The following is a 21,726-nucleotide window of genomic DNA, read 5'->3' on the forward strand; positions in this document are numbered from 1 at the left end:
GCAACGCGTGGGGAACAGCAGCCTTGCACCACTTTCACAGAGAACAAATGTCATTCTAACTATTTCCTGACCCAAATTCACTCACTCTGACAGTAGCATGTGAAGTCACTACCAACCCTGAACTATGATCTCTTGCAGCTCTTGTTTATACCAGGAGATTAAATTTTGTTTTATAAACCATCGTGTCCTCATGTTACATGTTTGTTATTTAGCCAGCACTGAGGCTTTTATACAACTTCACATGACCTCAGGTCTGCCAGGTAACAGGCAGCTGTCCCCTCAGTTCCCTGAGGCCTCTGAGGCTATGCTGCACTTGCCAGTCTTGCACAGCACACTTGGTTCTTCGTTTAGAGCTGAATTCACAATTTCTTTAAGACGAGTGGAGGCCAAGACTTCTTTCATGCTTTCTACAGCCCAGGCTAAGAAATGTGAGGGTGACACTCACGAAGGATCTTTCCTTCCTGAAGGCCTTGTGGCCTACTGCAAAAGAGTGTTTTCACTTGGTGTCTTTGCATAAATTTCCTACCAATGCCCAGTCTGTCTCTGGGGCTGTCAGGTATCTTGGCACAAGTGGGGAAACTCACCATGGAAGGAATAGTCATCCAAAACAGCTTCTTCTCCATGCCATTTTAATTTTTTTGGTTCATTTTTTTTTCTCCCACAGAAGGGAACAAAATAACTTCAGTGTACAATTTCATCATGTGTTATGATGAAACGCAGTAGGCAGGACTGCAGTTGGGTTAATTTCTAGTGTCTCATTTAGAAAAAATTGGATTTGCTGTGCTTTCAAAAGAGGCCAGACTCTACCAACAACAGGACACAGAGAGAGTACATTTTTGAACAATAAAATGATGCATGAATTGGATATAGACCCTCCCCATCATTCTCCATGACCTCATTGTCTCAGGAAAACATACTTGAGAAATTTTTTAAAATATGAATTTAAAGAAAAAACACAAAAAAACCATGGGAGTATTCCTGGCCATTCTTTTTTTGGAATACCAGAAGCATGAATTTCACAAGTCCCTGGGATACGGGAAATGCCAACAATCTGAGAAAAGAACTACTCGCATTCATTAATTTTAGTTTAAATTTTTAAAGTCTGTTATTTGAACTTAAACAAGATTGCAATCCCTTCCTCTATTTACATATTTTTACAGTTAAATGTTACCTACATGATACAAACCAAACTATTTACATTGTAAGACTACTTGAGAACAGATTGTCCTACTGTTCAACATCTAACACAATGAGTGACTGAAACCTCCCTGCACTAACCCAGACAAATAAATTATTAATAAGGATGTTTTTAATAATATGCAATGACACATTCTATGGTTCTTGCTCATTAATACCGGAAGAGCTTTGGTTGCTGGATTTAGCCTGCTTGTTTTTGAATTCCACTTGAAGAAATGTAGTCACCAAATATTCCTCACTTACAGTAAAGGTTACATCATGAAACTACCACAGCAAACCAAACTCATCTCACAGCCAGCAGATAGAGGCTGCACAGATGTAACAGAAATAATCTGATTTGTAAAGATACACAAGTATAAATCTGTACTTTAAATGCCTTTTATGTTATGTTAGCCACCTGAAGTTGGGCAAGTAAATGTTTTGTTTAATTTCATTTACACTCTAATACCACTGACTGTATGTTTCCAGTTAAGGATGGACCACCCTGAACTGTTCACTTCTTCTGAGATCCAGTCTCTGGGTTGCAACAGAAATCAAACAGGAATAACAGACAAATCTTTCAAGTAAATGCTGACTGTCCTGCCATGGGGTGGTTCTGTGCCCTCCAGAAGGAGGACACACATTGTCTTCCTGTAATCTCTTTCAGTGCCTGTTTGGTTTGTTTTTTTTTTTTTTTTCAAATTATCCAGTGGTTTCCAGTCCATCAAATACTTGGATGGAAAGAGTCCTGCACATTTATATTTATTGAGTAACTTGGGGCATGGAGTTGATTTACTTTGGCAAGTGAATTTGATATCTTAGTTCCTCATCACTATTCCAGATCCCATTTCCTGGCACTGGAAAGTTGTTTGCAAAACCTGCTCTGTTTTTGTAGTTTTAAAACCCAAACTATTTCATCACTTTAGGTCAGCTAGCAGGAAGTGACTGGTACATACCATTTAACCATCAAACTCCAAGCTAGTCCTTACAGAGTTTGAAACAAGCTCCTCTCTAGATCAGTCATTTTCTTGAAGAACTACATGTCATCATAACATTCTTCATTCAGTTCTCCTTTTTTAACTTCAAATAATTTATCTTTGAACACACTTATTGGCTCAGCTACCCCATTTGTTCATATTAGACAATAAGCTTTTTTCCCTCCTGTAAACTAATTGGGGACCTAGTGAGATAGGGTAATTCTTACAAAGCACATTGGAGACAAATTTGAAATGCTACCACCAGGAGACTCATGGAGATAGAGCACAGAAAGGACTAGCCATGGACTGAAGGAAAGAAACAAGTGGCAGTGAAGTTTTATTTCTAGAAAGTATGAAGGAATAAAACATTCAATAGCATTGAAATATATTTTCTATATGCCCTATAACACCTCTGCTCAACTGTTTTGACTTTGAAACCCTTGCGAAAAGCCTTCAGAACACTGGTAAACCAGATTTTCTTCTGTATTTAACTCTACAAGTTCTTTCCTTCTGTGTTAAGCAGCTAAAGGCTGGCAAGTATGGCTAACTTTGGGATAGAAAGGAAGCAGAAACAGCAAACACTCTTTGTAAACATGGCAGAATGTCAGTGTTTTCAAACAACATCTCCAATGCAAAGTATTCTGTTGTCTTTTTTTTTTTTTTAACAAGTCTAGATACAGCACAAACTTGGAAAATTTTAGTAGAAGGTATTCTCATGACACTGAGAACATCAGTGTTTATTACCTCTGTAGATGTAATTATGTCAGTATGGGATCTCAGGCTGAAATGTAAAGCTTCTATCTCCAGCAGTAAAATAACTCCTGCCAGGTTCCTTGAAATATCACCAAAACTAGGGAAATAATTTGTTCTCTACCTTCAATCAATAGTAATCCTTTTGAGAGGTGCTTCCCCCCCACAACTTGGTATCACTGACCACTAACTAAGGAACAGAGCATTCTGCTACCATCAGGCAACTCACCTTTGCCTGTGCATTTGAAACCTTTCCCCTTTCCAATAAACTTGGTGTACGTGCACCCTGTGTAGTGATGAGAACAAGCCCACTCAAAGGCCAGTCCTCCTGCAAGGCAGAGAGTTTGAACAACTGGGTGAAGAAAAAAAGCCAGAGCAAAGCCATTTTGTCTTCAATGATCTGTTTCTCAGTAGACTTTTTCACACTATCAGTTACTTTCTTGCAGAGGACATTCACCTAGAGAGTGTTATGTGAGCTGTTTGGACACATTCTGATGAAGTATTCAGTGGATGCCTAGTCCAAGGCATGTTCCATCTTTTGTTGAATACCTTTCATAACCGTGACAGGTGAATCCTTGTGAATATGTGCCAAAGGCAAAAAGAGTTGTCCTCAACACTTTCAAAGCTTTCTATCTGATCACTAAAAAGAGGGGAAATGCTCACACTTGGTGACTAAGAAAACACATCCTTTTCTGCAAAGCTAATCCAGGCAACAGAGAACTACAGAAATGTGCCAGCATTCCTCACTTTGAAACAGACAGCAAGAATATACTTGTAAATCAAGTCCCTGCCAAACTGGTTTTCTTATCTGAAATGAGTTTTCAAGAAATTTGATCATTCAACAAGACTCTCAGTGGCAGAAATTCACTGGGGAAAAAAAAACCTCTTTTTTTGAAACACATTATTTTCTTTGTAACAGAAGCAGGTTTTAACACTCACAGAAACCACTGAAGTGTGGAGCCCCATACAGCACATACTCAAGCCATGGTTTCCCTTAACTAACACTGCAGCACTCGTTCTTTGCACTGAGACTGCAGATGGCAGCAGCAAATACAGCCCACACCTCCCTGGTAGTGCTGCAGAGCAGTAGCAGGGGTTTCTAACTGCAGTAAATGTATATCATGACAGTATCAGGTGGTCAGCTTTTCTACATTACCACAGAGCTAGACTACCTAATACAAGCTCTACTTTAGGAAACTTAAACAGAGCCTCTTCTGTGTCAAGTTTCAAGGGAAAAAAAGGTGCAAACTTTCAACAGATTTCATGTTCCTAGTATAAGTCCCCATACACTGAATCCAGAACAAATAGTAAACTGAAGCAAAGACTTAGCACTGAAAACTTCAGCCACGATAAATATTCTCACTGAAATTGTGAAATCTTTCAAAGAGACACTCCTGTGTTTGGACAGATGTTCACAAAATTGTCCAACTTTACAATAAATGCTTCATCTGCATTTCAAAAGTTAAAATTAATTTTAAAAAGCTGGTCATCCCTTTAATGAAATATGCCAGCCTAGAAGCAACTATAGCATCAGTGCCTCTTGAGAACTGCCTCTAGTTGTTTCACTTTTTATGTTTACATTATTATGTTACACATCATCAAAGAACCCCTGGATAAAATAGTCCTTGAAGAGACAGTTTACTTCTCCAGCAAGGGGAAATCACATGAAGGACAGGAAGACAAGCCCAATCTATAATCTCAATTATATTCATGTACCATCTAGTTAGAACAATCTGTGATGATGGGAATGCAGTTCAGTACACCAGAAGCATACATGTCTGTTAGGAAGATATTAATCCCATTTTAAGCACCACTGAACAGACTGAGCAGTCACACACTGAATAGAAAGGGTCTCTACGATTGTTTACCACCAGACAGATGTCTACCGCTTACATTTGCTACACCCAGCTGAGCAATCTGGTACACCGAGGCAGTAGGAACATGCTTATCACCCAACCTGAGTTAAGTCAAGCACCAGGAGAGCACATGAAACACTACAAATGTCTCTGTAGCCATATAAAAGTACTAGAAATACCACTTGGTCAACATTTATACAGAAATTTCAATGCAAGATGCCTGATGCTAAAGCATGTGGAACTATTTTTCACCATGGGGAAAAATTGAAAATAAATCATGTGCACACATTTTTCAAGTTCTGAGGCCTCTGCTTTGCTTATTCATGTACAAGGCATACAAAACACTCACATAAAAGATGCTGGCAAAGCACTCAAACTTTCACCTTAACAAAACATATCAAATAGAAGGGAAGATCTATCTCCACATGGACTAATGAAACAAAAATTGAATTAAAATGCCATGCTAGCTAGAGCATTTTGTACCAAACCTCCCCAAGTCACAACCATGTTTCCACAATAAGACCAGGAAATAACTGAGTACTTGTGTCTACACACTGTATACAGCTACATTAACAAGATGACACAGATGATTTTGTTGGAAATACGTTCATAAAGCCTTACTACTCAAATTTTACAGTATTCACTTGGCCCAGAAAAACCTGAAATTTTTAGAGCAGTCACCACAAACTTTGCTTCTAAATTGCTGGCAGTAATACATAAAAAGGAGATGGTTGTGATTATCAGCAATTTGAACGGAAATGTGAAACTAGAGGCATTCTACCTTCTAAATTCCTTATGTCGATATTCTGTCCACTACCTTTGATTTTCTTTTGCAGAGTTACCGTACTGAGCTTCTTTGGCTCATTTGTAAAAACTGATGGGAATGACTGGACAGCAGTTTAAGGAAATTGCCTCACATCAAGCAGGGAGCCCTTCCTCAATTTAATTTTTAAAGAGAAAAATGAGAGCAAAGTAAGACTAAATTCCCTTGGAAACATGAGGAAAGCTCCAGGGATATTACTAACATTCCTAGGCCAAAGGAGTTGTTTCTATGGTGGATATAACAACAGCAACTTGGCTGATTATCCCTGCAACAGTTTCATTATACAAATCCAATTTCATGCAGATTGTTCACTCATATTTACTAAGACAAATGTTTTCAGTCTATTAGTTTTGATTAAACAAATCTGTTTTCAAGAACTGCCTAGAAACCTACTGAATGCTTCCATCAAAAGGACAGTATAATCTCTTTTCTTCTTTTCAATAGGTGAAGATTTCCTTGCACTAAAATGTTTCTGCTAAGCTGTAGCATGCCTGGTTTTCCCCAGTCAGTGAGACAAACACTTCTCCTCAGTCCAGGAAAAAACAATACAAAATCAGCTAAACAAATGCAAAATTATTATATGAACATAGAAGGAAAGATGTATATGTATCAGTGTATGATACATATATATACATATACATAAACATATAGATATGTATGTTTATATTAAAAATATAAGTACTGTTTAAGTTTAATTAAGAGGAAACAGTTTTAAATAACAGGAAACAGTTCTACAATGCAGCATTCAAATATACAATTTGAAAACATAAATTCAAAAGTTCAATGCAGAGGGTGTAAAATTTGGGAAATTTTAAGAAAGAACTGAAGGCACCAGCTTATAATTTTGAGGAAAAGCATTACTACTGTTTTTTTGGTTTTTTTTTTGTGATGAGCACAAAGGGTACTTCAACCTGACCACTCTTCCTTTGCTTCAATGCAAGGTCTGCCTGTAGCAGGGAAACAGAACCAAGTTTGTGGGCTCAAAATTACCAGCTGATCAAAGCTCACCATGTAACACCGAGAATACCAAGTTTCTTCTGCCCTGAATACATTTGCGTAATTGACAGAATTTAGATTGGCTCAATTACACAAACAGATATGTACTCTTCTGATGCATTTCATCACTTAGCTTCATATTGACAGTGATGGAATAAAAATGTATGTGTCCAAATTAACTGTGTACTAACATTTCCTTCAGACTGAATTTTAACCCCTTCTCTCTCTGGAACTTCCATTTCCATTAGCAGAGGAAATGTTCTTCTCATAATATCAGTGTATCAGTGTATCAGTGGCCTGCTGTAAAAATTACTTCATTTTAATTCAAACTTAGCATCATTTTCCCTGGGGCATAGGATCAATTATGAATAATTCACTTACCAGTACCTTATTAAGGGCACATGATATAATATATACTGCACTGTAGTAAAAAGTGATACCAACAGTCAGGTGAAAATACAGATTAGATTTTAAAGTAGAACACAAAGCTATAGGAAACATGTTCACGCATTCTGTTAAGGCCATTAGGCAATTAGGAGAAATTTTATCTTATTTCTCCAGGACTGGGGAGAAGAAACATTTTTCTTAAACTTGGGCTATTAGCACCTACTTTTTACAGCAGAAATCCATCAAAGCAAGAAAAAAAAGCAGCACAGTTCTAACAAAGTAAGTCACAAAAACCCAACACTTTGTTCAACTTTTTAAGTTCAACTTGAAAATACATGGAAAATTTTTAGATTGGCATATTAAAATAATCACTAAAAAACCTATTATTTTAGTGATGTGTATCCTACATTGTGCACAACATCATTAGCTTGACTTTGCAAGCCACGTTTTGTGCAATTCACATGGTTTTTTCATTTTATATTTACCCATTATAGTCATGCATGCAAAAAAGCACAAAGTCATTATATTTTTAGTATCTTGGTTTATTTTTGTTATGATTTTGCTAGACATGTTATCGATGCATAGTTGGAAATATCAGTGAATTTGAAATGCACATGAAATCCTGGTAAGGAATTGTTGGGCAATTCACCTGTAGCAGGCAGCTGTTGGGTGAGGAGCTGTAGCAGGATGCTCTGCCTGGATGGCAGTAAAACAGCTGGAATAATGCCCTTTTTGCAAAGCTATCAGTGGGGAACGGAGGAGGGGGTTGTCCTGGTGCTTTTAGTGCTGAAGAATGCTGAAACCAGCCTGACTCATCAATCCCAGAGTTAAACACTCCTGACAGAAAGGTGAAGCTGTGGCAGATCTGGTAAAGTAGCAGATAAAGCAACAAACAAGTGGTACTACTACTACTACTACTACTAACTTATCTAAAGATGCTGAGCTAACACAGCTGGCCTGCAAACATAGGGCCCACTCCCACTTTTTAATGAGTGGGGAGGGTCTTCCAACAATCCCCATTCTGGAGATTCCTTCCTTGAGCTTGCATTTGCATTAAGGTTACCCCTCAAAGCTGAGAGAAGGAGATTTGCCCACAGACATTGGTATGGGTGAGTAAAATCAATCTCCATAATTCCTTTCGCTACTTTGCTTAATTATTAATTGCTTCAATATTGCTTCAAAAATAGTGGACTGAACTAGACTAGTAGTTATAGCTACCTATGCTGTGTAGTAAATAATTCTCATTAAGATCTTTTAGTCTCATCATTATTACAGTAAGTTATAACCCTAATAACAACCCTAATTTATTTTTATATAAATACCTCTGGTTTGTCATCCTGAATCCTGTGGGACAAAGCTGTGAAAAGGTTCAATAATGCCTGTTTAATCCATTAACATAAACCATTGACAGGGCCCAGGGCTAAGGCTGGATCCAGCTGCACCCAGAGGCCTCTATGAGGAGTTTAGAAAGCAACAGGGTCCTGTCTGTGCCTCGCGACTCAACAGGGGGGCTCCTCTATGATCTCTGTAGCTCCCACTCTGCCCAGGACACACAGGTTGAAACAAGCACCTAACTTCCCCTTTGCACCCTACCCTGGCTACCCACAAATTGCAGCAGTACATGCCACGTGTCAGGTTACCTTGAAAAGCTGCCGATGGCCTCAGTGAAAGCTGCCTAAATGTCAGGCTGAGGCGTGAGACTGCCATGTCTGTCCGGAGGGAGAGAAGTCATGCTACAAAGTACTTGCTACTTTCCTTAATATGTGTCTGAGTGGGGTTCACATATTGCTGTGGCAGAATTGGTGTAAGAACACGGCCGGAAAAAATCGTGTTTCAAAATACAGCTCAAAGTTGCTGTGAAAGCTCACACAGAAGTATCTAGACATAAAGAGAATTAAAATACGTAGTTTTAAACTACTGAATATGTACCCTTTTACTGGTCCTTAAACATAGCCAGAACAGTACAGTACTGATCTTAAGGACTGTGGGTAGACACAGTTACCAGAAACGCAGCTACAGTCTGAAAGTGAGAAAGTGTAATTCTACACCTTGTTCCTATATACATTTCCCTTAGCAAAAAATCTGGATAAAGCACAAAATTATGCAAACTTTATACCATGAAACAAGAATACAGAAAATTTTCTACATGGGCTTCAGTGTTCACCCCTTACACAAAATTTTATTAATTACTGGCATTTCATAGCCTGTAGTTTAAAATACAGGATAGAAGTAAATGAATGAGCAATACTCCTCTAGTAAACCTATCATGCCTTTGGATGAAAACCAGTTTTGATCTGAAGCTCTAAAGCTAGACATTTCTTATGCTGTTTCTGGAAAACTCTAAAGGACAGAAATCCACAGCACGAGGATAACCCTCTAAGGAATGTTTTGATCTTCCAATCTTCTTTCCAACAAAGAAACCTTTTATTCACTTTATAATAAAGGCTAGACAGGCCCACTGCACTATCAGGCAAGTTTGCATTGGCATACATTTCTAACATGAAGAACAGACAGGACAGGGCCTATTCTTATGGTGCAAAGACACATTTTTAAGAGGTACAACAGTTTCCATGATTAGCATAGAATGCTGCAAAGAGCCTTAAGGATTCTGCAGCCACAGAAAGTTTCTTGTACTCATTACGACAGGCATCCCATTTAATATTTTTTTAAAGTTTATTCTAATATACATTTAATAATGTAAATGTACACATCATGTAAACTCTTACACCCCTTAGTAACCTAAGTTAAACACATGCTACCTTATACATGCAGTTCCATAAAAATGATCCCCTTTAACAGCTATTCATCACAAGCTGGAGTAGTTAAGGCCCCATCTCTTTAATGGGCAGTGAATAAAAAATTTAAAAATTATTAATAGACATTCTCAGCTTGTACATCATAAACTACACAAGTCTAGACAGTCTTGTCTAGTTAGACAAGACTAGACAACTTTTAATTAGGGACTCTTTCTGAGAGATGTCTATAAATGAAAACTGAATAGTCCATAGTGCAAATTACTACCTCATAAACTGCAGCATAATAACACTTTTCCTTATGGATCTTCTTTATGAAGAAATTTATATTTCTGTATAATAATAATAATAATAATAATGATAATAATGCATTTTATTTTACACTCATGGGGATGATAGTGCACTTAATGGAAAATGCTTTACTGAGTAGTAATGTCTTTAAGTAAGCCTGTATTATAAGAAATTTTTATTTTCTTGTGTCTCCCTGAATCTTCACACAATTCTTAAATATTTACTAAAATTCCTTGGTTTCAAATTAAACAGTATTCATAATTAGCGCATTTTAAAAAGTTAATCAAATTGGCCAACACACTATTATAGTTATAATACTATAACCAATCTGTCTACTTTCTAATTTTGAGGCTAGTAGTTATCTGCAAATTTAGTACCAAGCAACTACAGGGGGATACAGAATTTAGTAAAACACTGTGATTACAGGTTCAAAGAGGTGTGGATAGACAGTGTGAAATACAGGTGGTATTTCTTTTAAAAGGATTGAATGCAAAAATCCAGCAGAACTCCTAACATATTAATAAATTAGAAAGGCTAACTGAGGGATTTTTTTAGAATTGCCATACACTATTAAATCCTCAATAATACCCAGCATTTATATAGAACTTCACATTTTTAAAGTGCTATACAAATACTTCTGGATGAAATGTATTCTCCAGAGGCAGAATACAAATCCAAAGTGAATGGTGATCAAACGAATGGCACCATAACAGTAAAATGTAATGTAATTACTACCGAGAGGAACTAAGTACCTTATAATCAGCCTCGCTATGCATGAACTATCATGGAAGACCACACACTGTACAAGGGAAATGGACAGATATAAAATTATTATCATTCATTAAATAGGTTCTATGACCACAAGGAATTGACATGAGAGCTGTAATTAGCTCCACAACCTTAAAATGCCTAATTCAGAAGGTGCAGGAAACACAAGGAAACCCTTCAGTGACAGACAGGCAGGTTATTTCAAGTGCTACCACAAACCACCTTTAAAAGCCATTATTCCTATACATCAATGCGGATGCCATGTTTTATGGACATTAATTCTCTAGTGCCCGTTAAATACATAATAAATGAACAAAGATGAGGTAAAGATGCTGTAATCGCCACATACAGCCAATACGGCAAGGGAGGAGTTTTTCCAAACGGGCAGATCCAGAGGCCATGACGAATCCCGTCACGGACATGATGAGAAGTCCAGGATATGAACAACATCCAGGGAAGAAAGCACCATGAGTCCTTAAGCCTGAAAAGCTGCATGATAAACTTTAATGTCAGAGCCACCACAGGAATCACAGTAGAACAATGAAGAAGTGGTCTCCGTGGAAGAGTCAGAGCAGCCTGCAGAAGAGAGAAATATTACTGCCAATGGCTCCAACTGTGACAAGAGAAGAAAAGTTTTACGAGTGTTTACAGGTGCATTGTCAGGTGACTAAGTGGAAGCAGAAAGAAAAACATATTGTTCCTTTCCACTGCAATAATTTAAAGCAAATTTTATGCATAAGACTTGTGTGCTGCCCTGTCTCTACTGTATGATATGAATCATGCATCCTGCTAAGTACAATCATCAGCAAAAGAGGGAGGGAGAGGGATGAGAAATCCTGTTTGTCACATAGTCAGGTGGAACACGGGAACTTGTATAATCTGCTGCACTGATTACATGTATTTCATTTCAAGACAATTAAAAGGAAAACAACCATGCAATACACTTGAAATATTTAGTATGTTTTACTTGAAATAAATCATGTGCTTTAATGGCATTTACTCTAAAAAATACATCCTGTATTTTACTATCGTTGTCACCTGTAAAGTTGGTTTAGTTGCACAGTGTTTAAAACACAAAAATAATTTTCAATAGGACAAAAATATGGGCAAACTTACATGTATTTTGATCACTTTGAGACAGTGTTCTTCATGGAAAGGCAAAACAAAGTTCATAGACAAAGATCTGAAATATTTGTGACTAGGATTTTTGTATCAACAACTTGTTTAACAATAACTCAGTTGAAAGCCTGATATTTGGTTTTAATAAGGTGAATGTCTAGCTATTGAGATTATATTTAGCCATTTTAAGAAGTGATAATGTCAATTTAATATACATGTTTGAGAAGATATTCTGTGGGTGTACTCAGTAGCAACAGCTACAACCATCATACCAAATTCAAACACAATAAAAAAACCATAATGGTATTTTGGATTACTGTTTGACAAGCAAGTAGATTCCTGTGTCTGTAAGCACAGGAGAAACAACAGCACACTACCGGAAGGTCTACAGAAGTGCTGATGTGATATTCATTGGCTCATATTCCCTTACTGGGGGACACTGGAAAACCTGTAACAAGGCCCCAGAGATGTTGCTGTGTTGAACACATCAATCACTGCACCTAATGCAGAAGGCAAACAAAGCATCTCTAACCTGTTCATTTTTCAGTTGTGTTAATTCTTGCAGGATTCAACAGCAAGAGGGCCTGGCAGTGGGACTCTGCAATAGGTTCATCAAGCTCATGCATAATTTAGATAACTGCATGCAGCATTACTTTCCCTGCAAGGAAAATTTGATGTAGCCTTAGCCAGTTTATTAACTGATTAGAGATGGGAAGTTATGGACTACCTTGAAATATAACAGCTCATGCTTTAAACCTCAGCCAGCCTTAAAAGGCCTGCAGAAAGCTTTGTTCTGTCAGTTTCCCACCACACGCTTGTCCGTGACTCCTGATCAGGTAATGGGATTTAAAAGCTGACAAATCGTCTCAATAATTTTTAACTCTAATGTTGTGGACACAATTCCTTTAAGTTGGAGCAAAAGGTTTATTTTCTTCAACTTCAGTTCTGTTTCACACAAGCATACTGTTCATGGACTAAGGCAGAAAAATCTTGTGATGATGAAACTGTTAATCACCTGCCTTACAAAGGCAGGTCCGATACTCTTTGCCTTACAAAGAGTCCGATTTTTGTTACTGTCAACAAGAGGCTCAAAAGTACATACTAACCTAATTTTGAAAAAACCTGAATAGTGGTATCTTCCTGCAGATTATCTATTGACTGGCCTCTATTTCTGCACTTCGGAAAAAAACCAGTAACAAAGTCTAAATTGGTCTTTTCCCACAGGTCTGTTAAGGTTAGGTGCCAACAGCACACAGTGAGTAAGGAAAATTTTAATGTTACTTATGTACAGTTTATCAGTATTGGTGCCAAGATGATGCTTAAATTCTTTTCATATAAATTTCAGATGGCAGGGCTGTTCATATAGCAAACCTGAGTGTTCAATGTCAGCAAGAGAAAGTCCTCTGCTGTAACTGCAGTACAGCCATCAAGCTTCTGATATTCTGTTGTCCAAGGTCTGAGAGAACAGTCTGTTTCCTCTTTTACATTCTGTGACTAAAGGAACACTTACATCCTTGAGTTGCAAAGCCCTGGAGACAGACAGGTAGTTCTGTTTGCTAATATAAGCTACTATACTCTCTCCTAACAGGCAAACTTGTTTGCCTTTAGAGAGCACCAGATTTAAAAAAAAACCAAAAACCACAAAAGACAACAACAACGAACAAAACCAAAAAATCCCACTGCAAAAAGCACAAAAAACCCCCAAGCCTTTTCCACCTGAGACCTCCTGGAAAAAGTTGCAAACAGAATTTATTTACAAATGACCTTTTCCATTTGCCTATATATGCATTCAGATGCAAGATCATCTCACAGTTGCTGCTCCTCCAGCCTCTCTCACTACAAGGAGCAGCTGGAGACAGGAGACAATAATTGCATGCAGGAGAATCCACACAAATTATCTGCTTTAATGCTCATGGTAACACCATGGATGTTATGTAATAGATGCTCCCTCACTGATATTCTGTGGTGCTTCACAAGCCTGAAGTCTTTATAGTAACATATTCAATGTAACATACAGTAGTAATATTAACAATATAGTAACATATTCAACACTACCTCAATTGTGCTTGTGCAAAGCTTATTCTCTAGCTCCAGAAATGCTCCTGTACAGCCCAGGTCAGTCACGGCAGCACATTTCCCAGCAGTGCCAGTGCTATGTATGTTTGCCACCAACTGCATGTTCTACACTTTCAGAATTTGGTGACTCTTTAGCACCAAGACAGCAATTTCTGCATGTCTGCTCTGCAACATGAGTGTCTGGGCTACAATCCTGGTGGAGTCTGGGAGCAGCCCATCATGTCATACCAGCACTCCTGACTGACAACAGGCTGCAGGAACTACCTACCACCTTTGCAGTAGTCAGCGAGACAGGTTCTTCTATACTTGTGTGCACAGTAAAAACCACATGGAGCACAAAGAACTACAAATTCCAAGTAGTGGAGTCATTGTAGACTTCATACTCATTGCAAAAATAATGTGGGCAAAAGGTCAGATCACATGGTACTTGGTACACAAGTATTTATCAGAGCAAACATACAAATACCACAGGTGACTATTTACCCTGAATACTGCAGAAAAATAATGATGACTGTGAAAAACAGACCAATGGCCAAACAATCCAAGTGCTGAGTGGCATCAACAGGAACAGAAGTAGGTGACTAGAGTAGTGTGAAGGTAGCAATTGGAGGTAGAAGGCAGTACTGCCTTGTCCTGCATAGAAAGGTTACTCCAGAAGATATAACTCGTCATCAGGTTTAAAAGTGATGATGATGAGCTTTATAGGTGATTGTGGACAGTAACGTGAAATATAGTAATAGTGGTGTGGTTGGTTAATTAGACGTATTAATTTATTAGTTATTTAGTAATGTGTTGCAAAAGCAGTAAACATGTCAGGATCTTAAAGCAGTTACTCTCAACCATGCAATTAAAGATGAAGAATGGGACTGTAACTACAAAATATGTAGTAAAAACGTATCCCATGAAGTAATAAATTATATAGGTGACAGCCTGAAATTATGCCAAGAAACTGACAGGCACATCATATAAAGCCAAGGAAAGAAAAATTACATATTACAGTCAGATCAGCTGGGCAGACAGCACACACAAGAAAAGTTTATGGGGATTATGTTACATCACAAACCAAAGGTACTCTGATGTAAGAAGACAAAACCTGTAACAGATTATTATTCTTTTTTTTTTTTTAAGGACAGAATCATTGTACTTTTTTGCCATTGAAAGGAATTAAACCACAGTATATGGCTCAAATGAAGTCTCACCTAAAATTCTATTCATGGTTTTGGACAGGCCTCTTAAGAGGTAATTTAAGCAAAAAAGCAATACATAGGAGAGGAGAAAAAATAGTATGAGGTTTAGAAAACATAAATTTGTTTTCTTAGGATTTTTTTAAGGTTATTCAGTTGAGAAAAGTCTTTTCAAAGCATAGGGGCTTTGCAAGTTGTAATGATGCTTTTGCTTTAAGAGCCAAGAGACCTACACCAGATTATTTCCTTTATTAGCCAAATTAACATATAGAAAACAAAGGAGTTGGGAGGCAAATCCCTTTGAAAAAGCCTTTGAGCATCTTGTCTTCTCCTTAACTCAGCTAAGTACATTTGGCTACTAAAAGGGCTATGATTCTACCTGCAATGTTCCGTGTTTCTGATTGAAAAACATTTTGGGGAAGAGCACAGAAATCAGCTATCTTTTGCAAAAAACCCCAAAACTCAAAGAACAAGAGAACTAGATCTAACTCTCATCTAACTGTAATTAGAAAATTAACTGCTATCTGCTTGGGAACTGAAACAACACAGGAAAAAAATTACATCACAAAATTACAAAAATTTACTTGGTTTAACATAGTAGAGATAGGCAAGGCTACACAAACATTCCCCATCAAGGAAGGTGTAAATATATTAACCTTGCCTCACTACCCAGTGGCAAGTCACCTCCCAATTCCATAACACAATTCAACCGCCAACTTCTCAAACTGACATCGGTGAAGTGTGACATCTAGTGGTCGTAATTAGGAAAAATACTGGTAATCATCTCAAATGCATGAAAAAGCAGCAATAAAATTTCAATACTTTCTAACAGCTAGCCATTCATTGACTTGCATTCACTAATTTTAAAATAAGAAAAAGCAGACGAGACTAATTAGAGATTTAAATTCTGTTCCACATTGTTATTCAGTAATAACATTATGCGATCCATTAATAAATGAAGCTAACTTTCCTTTTCTTTACATAGTTTTATAATTGCACAGCATTTCCACGTGCAAGCAGTACAGAAAAGGGGAGAACCAGGGACTACTCAAGGAAGAATGATGCCAGGCATCAGGACATACTGGAGCCTGACTGTCCATGTGGCAAAATGGTGGTCAGTGGTATCCTGGACTACACTGGGAATGTGGCCAGCAGGTTGAGGGACACAGTTCTTCCCTTTCTCCTCAGCACTGGTAAAGTCAAGAGGGGAAAACTGACCAAACGCACAAATAAGAGGCATCTTTTCTCTACAATAAATAGTGATACTGTATACGTAAACAAAAACTATTATTCCATTGTAAGTCTGATTTTTACATCTCAACTAAAAGCAATTATTTGCCTCTTGCACTTAGCTGTCACTTAAATATTTTTTAAAGACTGGTAAACCATTGTTCTTTACTTACATGAATATAAGAAACAGGAGTTCCTTCCTTCCTTTCCTTCCTTCCTTCCTCCCTCCCTTTTACCTATTTTCCTATGAACAGTTAGTTATTCCCTATGAACTTTACAGTATATGAGCAAACTAGAGGAGGAAAACTACTGGAAAAGAGTGCCATATGCTGGTAGTACAAATGCTATTGAGAAACTCTGTCCTAACAAGCAGTTCTGCAAATAGATGATGATCCATTCACTGCTTAACAGGAGCCAATTCACCTTTTTACATTTATTAATAAGCTGATGCTTGCCTACCTACTATTTTTTTTTCTCCAATGAACTATATTTAAATGTACTAAGACTCAGACTGCCTTTTTAAAGGTGACAGCTCATATATAGCTTGTTCGTGGGAGAAATATTTAGGGCTGGCTAAAACAAATGTACTACTCATAATGACTGAATTAAATTAAACAGAAGCTCTATCATTTACGTTTCAGAGATCTCTTCCCCACATTTCTGGTATTTCTAACCCTTGCTGTAAAGAGAAGTGGAATAACCCACTTCATCCACAAAGGTGTGCAAGGCAGCACTTAACTCCTTAAGCTGGATAACAAAGCAATTATGTGACACATGTAGAATAGCATGTACATGTGCAAAACTCTTTTTTTTCCTTCCTAAGTAGCAGAAACTGAACACTAGATGTTTATCAGATGTAAACTAGATGTAAAATATTTTTATGGCTTTTAAAATTGTAACAACTGCATAAAAACATAATTCCTGTATATCTACGAAATGTATTTTTTTGGAAATAAAAAAAAAAAGTTCCAAAAATGGAACTTTTTTGTCTAGGACATGGTAGAAGAACCGTAACATAAACAGTGATAAATTAACAAATTACTGATCTATTGACTTACCTTTAATGACAGAGACCCAGCAAGAAAGAAGTGGTCCACATCAATGACAGAGGCAAGAAAGCCAGCCAGGGTGACCTCAGTGAAGTCACTTTTCTTCCTGAGTCCAATCACTATCGCCCAGGACCACATCCCCAGTATACCATGCACTGCATTATCAGATAAGGCTCGGAGCCAGTCATTTTGCTGAATGAAGGAAAACTGCAGGAGTCTGTCTGCCACAAAGCAGAATATCCCCAAACCTAGACTGGAAATAACTGACGCTGTGCTGAAAGTCTGGAGAAGAGCATGGGCCTTTTCGGTCTCAGATGCCATGACAAGAACCATGTTGCAGCACACAGAATGTCATCAGGACACACACTGTGCATTGTCCTGTGTATCGTCAGTTGTTCTGTAAATGTCAGAGATCAGAAAGAAAACTATTAAACAAAATCCATTTGCACAAAACACTTGTCACCACAACTGCAACTGTACAACTGGGCATTAAACCCCCAATTTCACTGTTTGCATTTAATATTCTCAGGGAATTTTTTATTTCAATTAGTTTATTGACTAGAACACTACAGCTTTGAATTAAAACACCTGTCCTTTTTTAATTAGAACCAGCACAAGTAACATGGAGAGCTCCGACTTTACTTACTGAATCTTAAATGTTACAAAATAACCTGAAACATCTCTATGATGATACACTGAATGTGTTTCAGGATTCCTTCTTATCTTAAATACGTAATTTAACCCAATTAAATACTTTACACTATAACAACAAAAGAAGATTCAGTTTGGAAGATTCTTACGACTGATGCTCAGAATCCCAGTTTTCTCTACAAAACAACTGTTAAAACTAAGTTTTCAATCTATAATCCAAACCACTGCTTTAATTTCCATTCTTTGTTAACATATGTAGTACTCCCCTGGTACCCTTTCCTGAGCAATGCCTTGTTTAATTTGGAGACTGGAATGTAGAATAAACCTTAAGAAAACCAAACCCACTAAAATATTTCATTATTTATAATAAACACAAAGAGAACAACCATTTAGTCAAGCAAAGTAATCAAAATCATCTCTTTACAGAGCAAAACTAAGCTTGTGCTCCAGCAGAGAAGTTGGCTATTACTTTTAGGACTTATCTACTGTCTGCCACCTTACCTTCATAACTCCTATTTTTGCAAGAGAAGTTCTCACTGTCCCAGCTATTATGCTAGTCTTTTTGAGAAGCTATACAGGCAGACCACAGTTTTAAAGCCTATATCCTGCCTAAAAATAGATACTTCCAATGAATTCACCATTTTTGTGCAATACATTAAATCTTGACAACACTTCTTTATTAGGTAAATTCTTATTCTGAAGGACCTTTTTGAGTCTATTAGACTTCCTAAGCTGATACATAACAATTTATGATTTTAAACATACTATAAATCTTACAAGATATAGATGTTTCTTCCAGATTATTTACATGCCTGCCTGTTGTAGAATTATCCACAAGACAGAACTACTGGCACTCTCTGTAGAAAAAGAAAAAGTCCACTGAATCATTTATTTAGAAAACATTTAAAAAGTAAAAGAGAAGAAAGCATGAATAATACATGGACTTTGCACAAAGATAAAAAAAAAGTGGGTCAAGTTTAGAGTCTGTTAACCGTGACTGTATCTCTTCTGAATGAATGTGTAGACGCAAAGTATTTCCTGAAACAATGGAATGCTGTTTTCTGGTGGGTGACCTTATGGTACACAGGACATTGCTGAATAAATTCCACTTTAAGGAAAAGAATGGCAGTCTCCTCAGACACCTCACAAATGTTTCTTCTACACGGCCATCATGTCAGATAGGATTTCATTTAAAATCATCATAAAGGCTGTGCAAGAATCCAATCTGTGAAGAGGTGATGTAGCAACATACCTTTAAAAAGCACACTAGTAATCAGAATCAAACTTCCCCTGGGACTAGAAGAACACTTCTTTTTCCATCGCAGGTGCCTTACTCCAGTAGGAAATGTCTATGGTCTATGCCTCAGTATTGAGCCTCTGTGCTTTCTGAATCCAGTCTGCCCAGTCCAGTGCAGGAAATACCGAACACCACTTGATCCATCCTAAATAAAAACAAACCAGGCACCAGTAAGCACTGATATTAGGCAAAACAGCATACATGAAATAGGAACAATAGTAAAAAAATCCAGAAAGAAATTTAATTAATTGGTAAACAAATTGAGGTACAAGCAACTTCAGCTAAGCTTTGAAGCTCTGTAAAAGAAAGCAGAAAAAAAAAACGTAAACCAAGAGAAGAGCAGAAATAAAAACAGAACATAATAGTAACTAAAAAATAATAAAACACAAAGTTCAAAAAAAAGTCCAGTCGTCTACATAACTGCATTTCAATGGACAGAGCAATCCATTTTCATAGATTTCTTCTTGTGCCTAGAAGATTCCTACCTAATGAAACATTTCTTGAGTCCCATTCAGGGATCTCTTCTTAAATTCCAGCCCATCACTTAGTGACCCTGGAATAGATAAAGAGAGACCTAGAAATTCATATAGCAACAGAGGTCTGTGTCAGTTCTGTGTTAGACTTGCACTTGTGCTATGGGTGGTATTAGTATGTGTTCCTTGAGCCAGAATGAACAACAGGATGCAAAGCTGGCTTCAGGTTGACCATAGTCAAGAGCCATGTCCAACTGTTCTCTTTAAACCGTCCGTTTCCACCTCCTTTTGAGACCAAAATGAGTGCCGCCTGTGTAAAAATCAACTCACATTCCCAGCTACAACAGAATTTCCCAGAATTATTCTGCAGATCAAGAGGGAAATCAGACCAGAAAAAGCAAAATTCTGGTAAACCAAAATAATATCTGAAATTATAAATTTTAATGTAAAACTAGAACATTTTTTTCTCCCTAAAATAATGATGCTTTTCAGGCTCTTTACAAAATATCACAATAAAGTGTAGATTTTTCCAGCCTATAAATCTCAGAAAGCAATTGTGTAGCTTACATTCTTGCTAAAACAGAAAAGTGGGGAATAATTCACACAAAAACGTTTATAGATCTCTGTGTGGTCAGTACAGTTAACATCCTGAAGGGAAGTTCTAGGTTGATTTTACATAAAACGTAACATCTGATAGAGTAACCCAGCTTTGAGTTGTGGTTTCTCATGACATTTTTACATGAGATAAAGCACTGAGCATAATCTCTGTCTACAGTTTCAAAATGGAATTTTGTAGATATGCTTACTTTAAGGAAATCACCAAAATAATTTTTATGAACACACAGTCAACAATTTAAATTAGTGTCACAAGAAGATATTTAGATCAAAACTGTAAATACACTTTTGGGAAAACATCTAAGAGGCTATGGTGTATGAGCAAAACAAGAATCAAATGGCTAAAATTACCACTTAGAAATATTGTTCTGTGTAATTTTTGCCCCAGTTTTGCATGATGCTATCAGATACGTGAATACATAGAGGAATTTAATGCATGAAGTTACAGAACGACAGAATCAGTTAGGTTGGGCAAGACATCTGAGATCATCAAGTCCAACTCACAACTGAACAACACCCTGCCAACTAATAGAATTATGCATTCTACACAAGAAGTTAATAGACTTGTAATCCTTCACAATTCTATAATCTCCTAAACCCCTCGTTATTTGATATTGGATGTTAATTTATGTTAAAAACTGCATGAAGACACCAGCTCAAACCTTTAGCATAAAATCACGTGGAAAATGAGATCCCAGCCTAAGACTATCTGTGAAGAACTGAAGTGGCAGCATTTTTAGGTCAGATAATTATAACACATTATTGGAGTGATCATGCAAATATTTTTGGGCCAGATAATTACAATGCATCATTGCAGTGATCTAGCATACATTTTTGGGCCAGATAATTATAACGCGTTTTTGGGGCTGGAGAGGGCAAAAGCCCAGAAGGAAGAGGTAGGATTTTACCAAGACGCTGAAGAACAAACTAAATTAAACCGAGCAGGGAATTAACCTGGAAACCCGAATCAGCAGGAGCGTGAGGGGAGGCGCGGGCCTCGGGGCGCCGCAGCCGCCGCCGCCCGCCCCGCCCGCCCCGGAGCCCACCTGGAGCGCGGCCGCCGCCATCCGCCCTTCACCCCATGGGGCTCGGCCACCGCGATCCCGGCCGCAGCGGGCTGCGAAGCCCCGAGGCAGCGGGCTGGAAAGCGCCCCCGGGAGCCGGCTAGGAAGCATGCGTGGCCGCGGAGCAGGCTGGGACCCGGACCCGCCTCGTCTCCTCCCATCCCCGCCCGGCGCGGGCTGCGGGGCTCGGT

At 37.9% G+C, this 21,726-nt stretch overlaps 1 protein-coding gene across 2 annotated transcripts; it reads right to left on the reverse strand.

Moving 5' to 3' along the window:
* Positions 1–9,619: 9,619 nt before the first annotated feature.
* On the reverse strand, positions 9,620–21,684 carry TMEM267 (transmembrane protein 267). Of its 2 annotated transcripts, XM_038124326.1 has the most exons (5): positions 21,518–21,684; positions 19,339–19,528; positions 18,864–18,943; positions 17,445–17,832; positions 9,620–11,353 (listed from the first exon to the last, which is right to left on the reverse strand). In XM_038124326.1, the coding sequence occupies exons 4-5, from the start codon at positions 17,766–17,768 to the stop codon at positions 11,018–11,020; spliced, it is 660 nt and encodes a 219-aa protein (XP_037980254.1). In that variant the 5' UTR covers positions 17,769–17,832; positions 18,864–18,943; positions 19,339–19,528; positions 21,518–21,684; the 3' UTR covers positions 9,620–11,017. The 2 variants fall into 2 exon arrangements, with proteins under 2 accessions (XP_037980254.1, XP_037980253.1); XM_038124325.1 differs by lacking the exon at positions 18,864–18,943 and having other exon boundaries at positions 21,518–21,678.
* Between the last annotated feature and the right edge of the window lie 42 nt (positions 21,685–21,726).

This window comes from Motacilla alba, chromosome Z (genome assembly GCF_015832195.1).
Source record: "Motacilla alba alba isolate MOTALB_02 chromosome Z, Motacilla_alba_V1.0_pri, whole genome shotgun sequence".
Taxonomy (NCBI): Eukaryota; Metazoa; Chordata; class Aves; order Passeriformes; family Motacillidae; genus Motacilla; species Motacilla alba.